The sequence below is a fragment of the Rhincodon typus genome, chromosome 8 (assembly GCF_021869965.1).
Source record: "Rhincodon typus isolate 14 chromosome 8, sRhiTyp1.1, whole genome shotgun sequence".
Lineage (NCBI taxonomy): Eukaryota > Metazoa > Chordata > Chondrichthyes > Orectolobiformes > Rhincodontidae > Rhincodon > Rhincodon typus.
Window position 1 is genome coordinate 12124719 of NC_063339.1, and position 12268 is coordinate 12136986.

General features: G+C 40.2%; 1 protein-coding gene across 1 annotated transcript in view; it reads right to left on the reverse strand.

Moving 5' to 3' along the window:
* The window catches only part of fam161b (FAM161 centrosomal protein B), a 20400-nt gene extending 8677 nt beyond the window's left edge, over window positions 1-11723 (reverse strand). Inside the window, exons 1-6 of the mRNA XM_048599823.1 lie at window positions 11303-11723; window positions 10279-10616; window positions 8087-8214; window positions 1033-1200; window positions 644-743; window positions 113-267 (exon numbers count right to left, since the gene is read on the reverse strand). Of these exons, the coding sequence (XP_048455780.1) occupies window positions 113-267; window positions 644-743; window positions 1033-1200; window positions 8087-8214; window positions 10279-10616; window positions 11303-11705 (1292 nt within the window). The 5' untranslated portion in view covers window positions 11706-11723. The remainder of the gene's footprint in view (window positions 1-112; window positions 268-643; window positions 744-1032; window positions 1201-8086; window positions 8215-10278; window positions 10617-11302) is intronic.
* Between the last annotated feature and the right edge of the window lie 545 nt (window positions 11724-12268).

Sequence of the window (12268 nt, forward strand, 5' to 3'; positions counted from 1 at the left end):
CTTGAGATTTATTTCTTACAATTTGACACAGGACTAATTCATAATGCAGCACTTTTTTTGCCAGTGCTTTGCAATAGCCCATTATCTCTAATATATGTCACAAACATTCTACCTGTATTCACTGTCAAAGCTATTGTCGTCTTCATCAGATATTGTAAGTGGGATATCTGCTGCATTTCTTCCTTTATCTTGCACAAATTCTTCATCCACTCCAGCTTGCCGCAATGCTTCACGGTACCGTCTCTCAGCTACACATGTAGCATTTTTCTAAAACAAAAAAACCACAGTGCTGAGGAGAGACCTATGCTGCATACTCTTGTGTAGGTGTTAAACAATTTTCAATCTTCCATTTAATTATCTCTCATTTCCTTTCCTGAATGCATTGACTTCCTTGTTTAATAGTTTTAATAGTTGTGGTAGGTGATGATCACCTCTGTGAATTTCACTTGTGACCATTCTTGCAATATCCTCTTGACAGGTTATTGATCTGAAACATTAACTGTTTTGTTTGCCACAAACGATATCTGACCTTTTGAGTATCTCTAGCATTATCCGTCTTTTATTGCAGATTCCCAACACACAGTATTTTGGTTTTATATACAAAGCTTTGATTTTTACTGCTTGCAGCCATTTACTTGCTCACCTGACTGACTTGCTCGAAGAGGAAGGGTCTGCTACGGACTCGCCTCTTCATCTCCTCCATTTCCTTAATATATTCTTTCTTCCTCTTGAGATCTCGCTGTCTGAAAATGAAGCAACAAATCGATCAATTAGAATTTGAGAACACAGAGGTTTCACAAACTACAAAAGGGACATAAACGACCATCTTTGGTTTTGGCTCACAGAGGATTGTTACTTTTAGTGTTACAAGTATTGCCAACTGATTGTTTACATCCAATTCAACAGAGATATAAAAATATGCATAGTTACTCTTAGGTATACATAGAAGGTAACAAATTTTATTATATTACTGATATTACAACACACCCTTATTTCTATACAGAAAAGCAGTTCAGCAAAATCCGAACAGACCTATACTGCTTCAATGTTTTTTTGTAGGTCTCTGCTAGGCTTTGATGAGGGTCCATAGCTTTAGCCCGTGTCAATATTGTTTTGCTCATGCCTTGGGTATTAATCTTGTACTTCTCTGTCCATTGAGCTTTCTCTAGCTTTTGTTTGTCACGTTCTTCTAGAGATTTTCTATGGGATAAAATCAGATCACCATTTAAAAGAGCACAAACACAGCAATGCGTCCTGGTACTTAAAGTGATTGTTCTAATGTAAAAGAGTACTCATCTTTCTATTCTTTCTACCAGCCATCTTCCTTGTTAGTCTTAACAGATCTTAGCATAATTAGCTGAAAGAATGACCACAACAAAATCAAGAGGCAGAGTTAACAATGCAAGAGTATAGGAGTGTTAATTTTCTTACTTTGTATACCACACACTATTTCCACATCAAGACCATGATGTGCTTTTTTTTTCCTCCAATCTCCAGTTATTATCTCCACTGGGCAGGATCAGACTAGTCATAGATTTAAAGTTTATTGATCTGGGCTACCACATTCCTACTGACCCACAGAACTGTCAAAAAAGGACTTTCCTCATTTTCGTTCTTTGTCTCCTTTTAATTCTCAAGTTTCCTGGTGCCAGCAAAACTGGCTTAAAGATAAAAGGATTATTAAAATGGAGGCGCACAGTCTTTTTAAAAGGGTTTTACCAACTGAATCTCAAAGACTCAGACTTTTGGTTGTGTACCTCCATTAGAACCACAAGTTGGCAGGGCCTTGTTAGGTTTTAAGCATTTTGGGTCAAAAGTTAAATACAAACTCAACTCACCCTGTCCTTCCCTGATAACTGAGGGAATTACCCAACTCTCTCTGCTGTATCCAGGTGTAAATTCCAGTGCCCCTCCTGATTGCTCACTCAGTGCAAAACATTAGTGTCCTGTTTGACTGTGAGTAAAGTGGAGCTTCAAATGCATTATCTGAAGCAGTACTTCTATGACATTGACAGTGGCTGAGTTAGCAAAATAGGCATAGAAAATGCCAATCATGCCTTTCAGAACTTAGGCCTCGTTTTCTTCAGTGCCTCCTCAGCTTCATTCAGTTTGTAGAATTTCAATGCATTTATAATCCTGTCAATGTATGCTTTCATTTCCCAAATTCCCATCATTCCTGTCCTTGCAAACCCAGTGACTCACTCATTTTAACATCATCATTCACGTTTTACATTGTTACTCTAACTTCTCTCTATCATATTGTTTATCTCTATTCTCAGCACGTCATTCTTCTGATTGCGGTCTATTGTGTGTTACTACTTCTCACAGTCCACCCTCAGTAGATGGATACTCCTGGAATCAAGTTTCTGCTCCGGACCTCTATTACTAAACTCCTCCAATTCACATTTCACCTTTAAAATGCTCCTCAAACATAATAGCTTCTACTGTGCCTTCAAATTATCTGGATTGTCTCTCTTTTCTGACTTAGTGTTCTTTAAATTCCTGGTAAGCATGGTGGGCCATTTGTTTTTGAAAATATTCTGTATAAGCATTGTTGTATAAATGATCTTAAATTTAAGATGACATCAAGTTTAAGTTGTTGTTGGCTACTGAGCGTAGATTGCAGTTGGCTTATAAATAAATGTGATCTGTTGTTGGCTGTCATACAAGAGTATGTTATTGTTGAGTGTTTAAGTGTAAGTTGTATTTGGCCCCTATGATTCTGTTGTTATTGGCAGTAATAGAACTTTAACTTGCTGTTGTTGGCTGTTACACAAATGTGTAAATTGTTGAGTTTGGCTATCATCAGTTGTTGCTGTAACACAAGGTGTTGGTTGCCATGTAAAAGTAAGTTGTTGGATATTCCATAAGCATGAGCTATATTTGGCTGCTGTTTAAATGGTAGGTGTTATTTGTTGCTATACAAGTAAACAACCGATGTAGTTGCCCATTGATTGGTACAAGTTGTTGGCTTTCTCTCCAAATTTGTCTTTTCCAGGAAACCTGTTTCCCCAAATCTATTTCAACCAAACTGCTGACCAACCAACTTTTCTTTCTGGTCCACATTAGCTAATATTGTTATCTATTTCCTCTCCTCAGGTACTGTCCTGCTCTTCAAATCTGCCTGCATCATACTTCCTCAAATAATATCATCATTAACCGCTCTGCCCCTCAAACTACTGCAAATATCCTCAATGCAAGACAAAATATTGTGTATGCTGGAAATTTGAATTATAAGCAGAAAAGGCTGGAAGAATTCACACCAATTCCCATTGTGGATTCTTAGCTGCCTTCTCAGATGGCTTAGCAATCCAGTCAGTTGTATTCAGAAAAAAAGTTTCCCAACAACACCTTCAGGAGGACATATTCAATCAGGAGAAACACTGGCAGATTAAGTTTAATGTCGGGAAGTGTGAAGTGATTTATTTTGGTTGGAAGCAACATGGTAATTAAATTTTAAAGGACTTTCAAGTATAGAAAGATTTGAGAATAATTGCGTACACGTTTTTGGAGGTTGTTCAAAAGACACACATGATCTCCTGACTTTATGAAGAGTACAAAAACCAAGAAATCTGTACTAAATGTTTTTCATCATAGCAACCAGCTCAGAATTTTTTTTTTCATATTTTCATAGAATCCCTACAGTGTGGAAACAGGCTCTTCGGCCCAACAAGTTCACACCGAACCTCAGAGCATCCCAACCAGACCCATCCCGCTATGACCAACCTAATCTACACCTCCCTGAACACTACAGGCAATTTAGCATGGCCAATCCACCTAACATCTTTGGACTGTGGGAGGAAACCGGAGCACCCGGAGGAAACTCACGCAGACACAGGGAGAATGTACAAACTCCACACAGACAGTCGCCTGAGGCTGGAATCGAACCCAGGTCCCTGGCGCTGTGAGGCAGCAGTGCTAACCACTGTGCCACCGTGCTGCCCTGTTTATTTTTCTGTGATTGAAATTCTGTGCCAAATTCTCTGCACCATACTGTAGTAAAAGGGCAAAACCTTAGATTGTGCAGAGGAAATACACTAGAATGGTACAAAGAGTGAAAAACTTCAATTAGGTGGAGGTTTTAGAGTCATTGAGTCATACAGCATAGAATCAGACACTTCAGACCACCATGTCTTTGCTGACCAATAAATACCAAACTAAACTAATCCTATTTATCTGACCCTAGTCCATAGCCTACTGTGCCCTGGCATTTTAAGTAATCATCCAGGTGCTTCTTTAATGTTGAGAGAGTATGTGCCTCTACCACCCTCGCAGGCAGAATGTTCCATACTTCTGCCACCCAATGGGTGAACAAGATTTTCATCAGATCTCCTCTAAATCATTTATTGCTCACCTTAAATTTATGTCCTTTGGTCTTAGACACATCTACTATGGGAAAAAAGATTCTCACAATTTACTCTGTTTATGCCTCTCTTAATTTTGTACACCTCAAATCAGATACCAACTCTGCTTCCTCTGCTCCAAGGAAAAACCTAGCCCCCATAGTCTCTCCTCATAACTGAGACTTTTCATCCTAGGCAACATCCTGGTGAATCTCATCTGTACCCTGTCCAGTGCAATCACATCCTTCCAATAGTGTGGCAACCAGAACTGCAAATCTATTCCAATGACATTTTACCAATGTTTTATAAAGTCGGAACAAAATTTCCTTGCTCCTATTTTCTATGCCCTGGCTAATGAAGCAAGCATCATGTATGTCTTCTTCACCACCCTGACCACCAGTGCTGACACCTTCAGGGCTCTATGGACTTGTACACCAAGGTCCTTTTATTCTTCAGCACTCCCTAGGGACCTACTATTCATTGCATATATCCTTCCTTATCAGACCTCCTAAAATGCAAAACTTTGCACTTAGTGGGGTTGAATTCCATCTGCCATTCCCCTGCCCAATTTATCAGCTGATCAATATCAGACTGTAGCCTGAGACCATCCTCCTCACTATCAACAACAATTTTCATGTCATGTGCAAACTGTGTTACATCACTGGTCACAGGCTTCCAATCACAGAAACAACTCTCCACAATCACTCTTTGCCTCCTATTTAGAGTCATAGAGCTGTACAGCATGGAAACAGACCCTTTGGTTCAACTCATCCATGCCGACAAGATATCTGAAATCAATCTAGCCCCATTTGCCAGCAATTGGCCCATATCCCTCTAAACCTTTCCTATTCATATACCCATCCAGATGCCTTTTAAATGTTGTAATTGTATCAGCCTCCACAACTTCCTCTAGCAGCTCATTCCATACACACACCACCCTCTGCCTGAAAATATTGCCCCTTAGGTCCCTTTAAAATCTTTCCCCTCTCACCTTAAACCTATGCCCTCTAGTTTTGGACTCCCCCACCCCAGGGAAAAGACCTTGGCTATTCACCCTATCCATGCCCATGATTTTGTAAACCTCTTTAAGGTCACCCCTCAGCCTCTGATGTTCCAGGGAAAATAGCCTCAGCCTATTCAGCCTTTCCCTATAGCTAAAACCTTCAACCCTGGCACATCCTTGTAAATCTTTTCTGCACCTGGAAAGTCAAGTACAAGTGGAAATTATACAGAATAGCAGAACCCTTAGGAGTATTGATATGCAGAGGGATCTGGGTGTGCAAGTCCACAGATCACTGAAGGTAGCAGTGCAGGTAGATAAGGTAGTAAGAATGGCTTATGGCATGCTTGCCTTCATTGGGAGGGGCATTGAGTATAAGGATAGACAAGTTATGCTACAGCTTTATAGGACTTTAGTTAGGCCTCACTTGGAATATTGCGTATAGGTCTGGTGACCACACCACCAGAAGGATGTGGATACTTTGGAAAGGGTACAGAAAAGGTTTACCAGGATGTTGCCTGGTCTGGGGGATTTTAGCCATGAAGAAAGGTTGGATAGACTGCATTTGTTTTCACTGGAATGGACGTTGAGGGGTGACTTAATACAAGTTTATAAGATTGTGAATGGTATGGAGAGAGTGGAGAGGTCAATTTTTTTTTTTCTTTATTCATTCACAGGATGAGGGTGCCGCTGGCAAGGCAACATTTATTGCCCATCCCTAGTTATGCAGAGGGTAGTTAAGAGTCAACCACATTGCTGTGAGTCTGGAGTCATGTGTAGACCAGACCAGGTAAGGATGGCAGTTTCCTTCCCTAAAAGACATTAGTGAAGCAGATGGGTTTTTCCCCGACAACTGGCAATGGACTTATGGTTATCATTAGATTCTTAATTCCAGATATTTTATTGAATTCAAATTCCACCATCTGCCATCCACCATCTGGGTCTCTGGATTAACACTGCAGTGATAACACCACTAGGTTATCACCTCCCCTCAAATTACTAGGGGACACAGGTTCAAGGTGTGGGGGTGGGGGGGGAAAGCTTAAAAGAGATGTGCGAGGCAAGTTTTTCACAGAAAGGGTGACGAGTGCCTGGAACGCATTGCCAGAGGTGGCGGTGAAAGCTGATGCAATAGCATCGTTCAAGAAGCATCTGAAATGAATACATGAATTGGAAGGGAATAGAGGGATATGGATCCTATAAATGAAGACAGTTTTAGTATGGAAGTGCAAAATGTGGCGGCTCAGGCTTGGAGGGTCGAAGGGCCTGTTCCTGTACTGTTCTTTGTTGAATCCTTTGAAGGTTCACATCTTTCCTATAGCAGGGGACCAGAACTGAACACAGTATTCCAAGGGTGGCCTAACCGATATCCTCTACAGCCGCAACATGACCTCCCAACTCTTACACTCAAAGTACTATTTGTAAGCTAAATTTCAGATCCTGTTTGCCAACTTGCCTTGGATCCCATGGACAGATAACTTTTGGACCAGCCTTCCGTGTGAAATCTTGTCAAATGCCTTTCTGACGTCAATGTAAACTGCTTCAGCTACATCAGTATAATGAATACACTTGGTCATCTTTTCAAAAACTCAATTACGTTTTCTTAACTTAATTACTGACTAAAGGGGAACTTCTGCAAAACTTCTGGAGTACTGTAGCCTTGTAACCAAAACTACAATTCTACAGGCATTGCCTTAAATCCTTTCTGAACCACCTGCCCACAATCTTAAGCAAGATTTTTTTTCTGAAAGGGTGGTGGGACAGGAAAACTCAACATTTAGCAAGTATTTAGATGAACACTTGAAATGCCATAGAAACAGGGCTATGGACTAAGTAGTAGAAAATGCGATTAGAGTGGATGGGCATTAGATCACCTGCGCAGACAATGGGCCAAAAAGCCACTCGTGCTGTCAAAGGCCTGGAATAATAATCCAGACATAAAAGTGTTCAAATCCCACCATGGTGGTTAGAAAATTTAAATTTAATTAAATTTGGAATTTTAAAAATCCTAAACTGATCACAGCACAAAAGGCCATTTGATCTATCATGTCCATATTGGATCATTGCATGAGTAATTCACCAATCCCTCACACCCACCCATGACCAAAGCCTTGCCTTTTTCTCCCCTCCAGAAAATTACCTAATTCTCTTCTGAATCTGCATTTACCCACATTCAGGATCTGGAATGCAATTTCTAACTGCTTGTTCCATTAAAAAAAGATATTCCTTATGTTGGTATTGCCTCTTTTGCCAATCAATCACTTTAAACTGATGTTTCATTGGTGCACTTTCTTCCTGTTTATTCTACAAGTGTCTCAAAATATCATCTATAAGGCCCCAGTATCACTGTACTCACTAACTGTAGGAAGTGAAACACTGGGTTGTCATCTGGTTTAGGTATCCACTAGGGAGGAAAATTTGCTATCCTTATCTGATATAGCCTATGTGTGACTCCAAACTCTAAGCAGTATGGTGAATTGTTAGTTGTCTTCTAAAATGGCTCGGCAAGCTGTTCAATTTCCTTCCTGAATAAAACTTACCAACATCTTCTCAAGGGCCATGAGGGATGGAATAGATGCTGGTCTTGCCAGCAATGGTGACATTCCATGAATAAATTAAAAAAAAAACCTGTGAGGCATACCACACAATTCATCACTCAGTCAATTTATTTACAATGTACTGAAAAGAAAGTGTGCTCGTATCTATCATGAGAGTTTTTGCTGAATTTCCAACATTGATTTACCTGACAGCTGAGTGCCTTTTCCTTGCAGCATCTGTTGTGTAGGTGGGAAGTGTATCAGAAGATAGTGAATGAATGCCACTGAGAGAATTGTTTTCATTCAAACGAGTCTTTACTTTCTGATGAGAATCCTGGTAATGTAACAGCAGAGTACCCATTTTACTTTTCAAGAGTTATGCATCATCGTGATTGTTTAACACAAGAATTGTATAATGATATAACCCTTTTTAATGTGAAATAAAGACAAATTATTGCACTTGCACTAAAATTAGATAATTAAGTTCAGATAAATGCATGTTGCTTACACCAAAAAAGGAGCCACAAGTACGCAGTCAAGGGCTTCACTTCAGCTCACAGCCACCTTCAGAATCACAATATTTGATTAGAGTTTACTGTGATGATTCAAAATAATTTTCTATTTTAATAAATCCATGATTCATCCAATAATTTAAATGAAGCCATCCAACTAACACAGAATAACAGTATAAAAATATTGTTTTAAATGATTTGGATGCAGTGGGTTTGTACTGAGAATAGGCTGCTTGCAAGCTGGTTTCTGGTGATAGGGGTGGTGAAGAGATTACAGGGATCTAAGAGACATTTCTGGCCAAGCACACACATGCAGCCTGTCCTGGAAAGTGGCTAGAGATTTTGCCCTTTGTTTCCTCAATGCCAGGATCTTCGAGCAAAGTTGTTTCTGTTTATTTTATAATGGTGTTACACTGCTGCTGCTTAAGTCTTTTGAAGTCATGGTGTTGGACACTCATTAGCTTTGAAACAATGCTAATGAGTCTGTTCCATGCTATGCTTACCAGAGTTAGCGCTAAGCAATCTGACGGTCTGATCCCTGGGCTAAATTTTGGTGTTGATATCTCCAGCCATGAATAGCTAACTTAGTACAGGTTGCATATTGAACCTAGGCTTTGGTTATCATCTCAAGTAGGACATGGAACTGCTTGACATTTTAAGTTTTAAAAAAAGTACAAACGCTGTTTCTTTCTTTCAATCTGATGTACTTCAGTGACTCAAACAAGTTTGTTCACCAGAGGTGCGCTCTACAGCCACTCCATCACATATGTAGTCTGGAATCGTTCAGTTGGCTGGACAGCTAGTTGCTATGTGGAGTGATGCTGACAGCATGAGTTCAATTCCTGCACCAGTTGAGGTTACCTTGAAAGAGTGTCCTTCTCAATATCTCCCCCCAGGTGTGATGACCCTCAGGTAAAGCCAGCACTAGTCAACTATCTAATGAGACATCAGCACTATGATCTGGTAAGACCACGGTGACTACCTCTATCTGAAATTGTTAAGCGTATATATCTCATACACATATAATTAGTATATTTATCCACACCTGTAAGCAAGCACCTGAAAAGTAGTGGAGAAGTATTACAAGTGGTACCTTCTTAAGATTATGCTAATCTAGTGGCAAGGAAGATGATCCAAAAGTAGCATCCTCTCCAAAGTCAAAAAGAGTTAATTACTCAAAACCAGTTCTACTGGTAGGACATATAGTTTGCATGCCCTACTCCTGCAGCAACTGCTCGATTTGGAAGTTGCTCGCAGAGGAGACTCCCAGGACGACAGCAAAAACGTTTCAGGGATGACCTCAAAGCATCTGTGAAGAGGTCAAACATCCCTGCCAACTCATGGGAGTGCCTGGTTTGCGACCAACCTAAATGGCGCAGGTTTGTTTGGGAAGCACAGAACACATCTAAATGCTACACTGGGAATGTGCAGAAGCAATGTTGATGCATTGGAGGAATCGTACTTCCCTCCAAACACCTCAATTACCCAACCCTTTTTAGCACTGACTGCTCCACATGTTGCAGTATTCACATTGGATTCTGAGATGGCTGGTAAGTCTATTCAGCCAGAATGAAAGTAATTCATCTCGATCCCAAGGGACTGCAAAAGAGAGAATGACCTTTAAGTAAAATCCCAATGGTAAAACTTCAGCATGTTCCCTGTTCTTCTGTTGCAGTTTCAGTGTAAATTAGAATGAATCTCTTGAGAAATGACATAATCATAAATGGCAAGCAATCTACACTGCCAGATTATAGCTCAGTAAGTGAAGATGAAGACCCACCCCCATGTTTCCAGATTGGGATTCCTGGTACGTATTTGGCTGTTGACGTTAATACACTAAGTTTTGAGAGGAACTTCCAACTGTGGCATTGCAGTGAAAAACTTACCTTCAATACATCTTCACTTGTTTTGCTTTGCCGTGGTGCTAGTTTTGATGTACGAAGTTCAAAGGGCACACATTTGGTCGTCTCCTTCACCTGCTGCTTTCTCCTCACTTCTCTCTGAAAAGCTTTGTAGAGTTTTGCATAATCGGGAACTTCTGGATTTATTCTCGGCTTGAATTTTGGTTTATTTTCCAGGAATCCCAGCTTTTCTTGTCTTGTTTTCATAGAGCTTGATGTGGCCAGCTCCTTTTTATAAGGATGAAGATCAATAGGTGAAGAAGCACTTTTCAGCAAGTCTGCAGCTCGCATCTGTATGCGGATCTTTCTGAACAGTTCCTCTTCTTTAATAAAAAGAGATAGGAAGAAAAAAAAACTGCAGTTTAATCGATGTATACTTAGCAATACACTTGGTAGCATCTGTAGGTGATACCACGGCATTGAGGAAATAAACAAAATTCAGACTCCAACACTGCACAATTGGAATTTCAGCTGTGCTATTATGAAGAATTGCTAAGCAGAGGTCTAGTCTCCCATTAGGAAAGTTGTCTAAGATTTCAGCTTAGTCAGTTTTGAATATCAGAAAAGAATTCTTAACTGCCAGCATGGATCTGACAGACGTAATTGAAAATCAAATATATAATGTGTTTTGGAACATGTAAACATTCAACAACTGCATATAATAGGCAGCAGCATCTTAGTTTGTTCTCAAGATTTCTACAGCAAATGTCCAATCTTGTACACTGGAAGAGTCAGGGTCAGAGCAAGAGCCAGAAACAAAACCACAATGAAGATAAAAATAATTAGATTTCCTATCTCCACTTCTGCCATTGACTGCTCTCAGGCAGCTCCTATTTCTAGTCCAGAGCTGCATAGGCAGATGCCAGAGATCAGGTTTCTATTCCATCTGGAGATGACGTGTGCCATGGGAAATTCTGTTTTTGTTCCTATGTGTAGCGTGACCTGAATACTTCAGCACAACGTAGACTAGTCATTGTAAATATGTATTGCAATCAGTTACTCAGATTACCTTTTAGCTTCTCGCTTACTGTTGGATCTTGAACAGACAGTGGAATTTTCTTTATCTGTTTTGCCTTCTTCACGGTTTCTGGTGTGGCTTCACTGATCTGTAGTTTCAACTTCTCCTTCTCTTTTTTCTCCTCCTCCTCCTTTTCGGTAAAACTAAATGGCTTCTGTGTGGACATCAGGAATTCTTTCCGCTTCTCTCGTCCTCTTCTTCTCTTTTCCTCATTCTGTTCATTCATTTCTTCATAAAGTTGCAGATAAACATGAGCCGGTACAGGAAGAGCCCGGAATTTCTTCTGGCATTCTGCCTCTTCCTGTTCCCGTGTTTCCAATAGCTCCTTCTCTATTTCCAGCAATAGCCTGGATCTGAGAAGTTGAGTCTTCTTTTGACTTTCCCGCACCGTCATGTTGAATGGCTGAGGAACTGCAAAGAACAATTCAATAAGAAAGTACATATACAGTCTGGTGCTACACAAATTCTTTCCAGGTTGTTAAACTATCCATAACTCATTGCATGCATTGAATTCCACTGTTCCTAATTACTTAGAGTTCACAGCACAGAAATCAGCCATTTAGCCTAACTGGTCTATGCCACTCACTATTCTCCATAGGAGCCACACCTACTTTTCATTACCTCATTCTGTCAACTTATCTTTCTATTTCCTTCTCCCTCGTGTACTTGTCTAGGATTTCCTTAAAAGCAGTGACTTTATCCACCTCAACCACACACTGTGGTAGCAATTCCATATTCTAACCATTTTACGTAATGAAATTGTTCATAGGCACAGGAATAGACTATGCCGTGCCCCTAAGCTTACACCACTATTCAATAATATCATGGCTTATTTTCTGCATCAACTCCACTTTTCTGCTAACTCCTCATATACCAAGATCCCCTCAGCAAACAAACATTTGTCTATCTCAGACAACAAGGTGCAGGGCTGGATGAACACAGCAGGCCAAGCAGCAT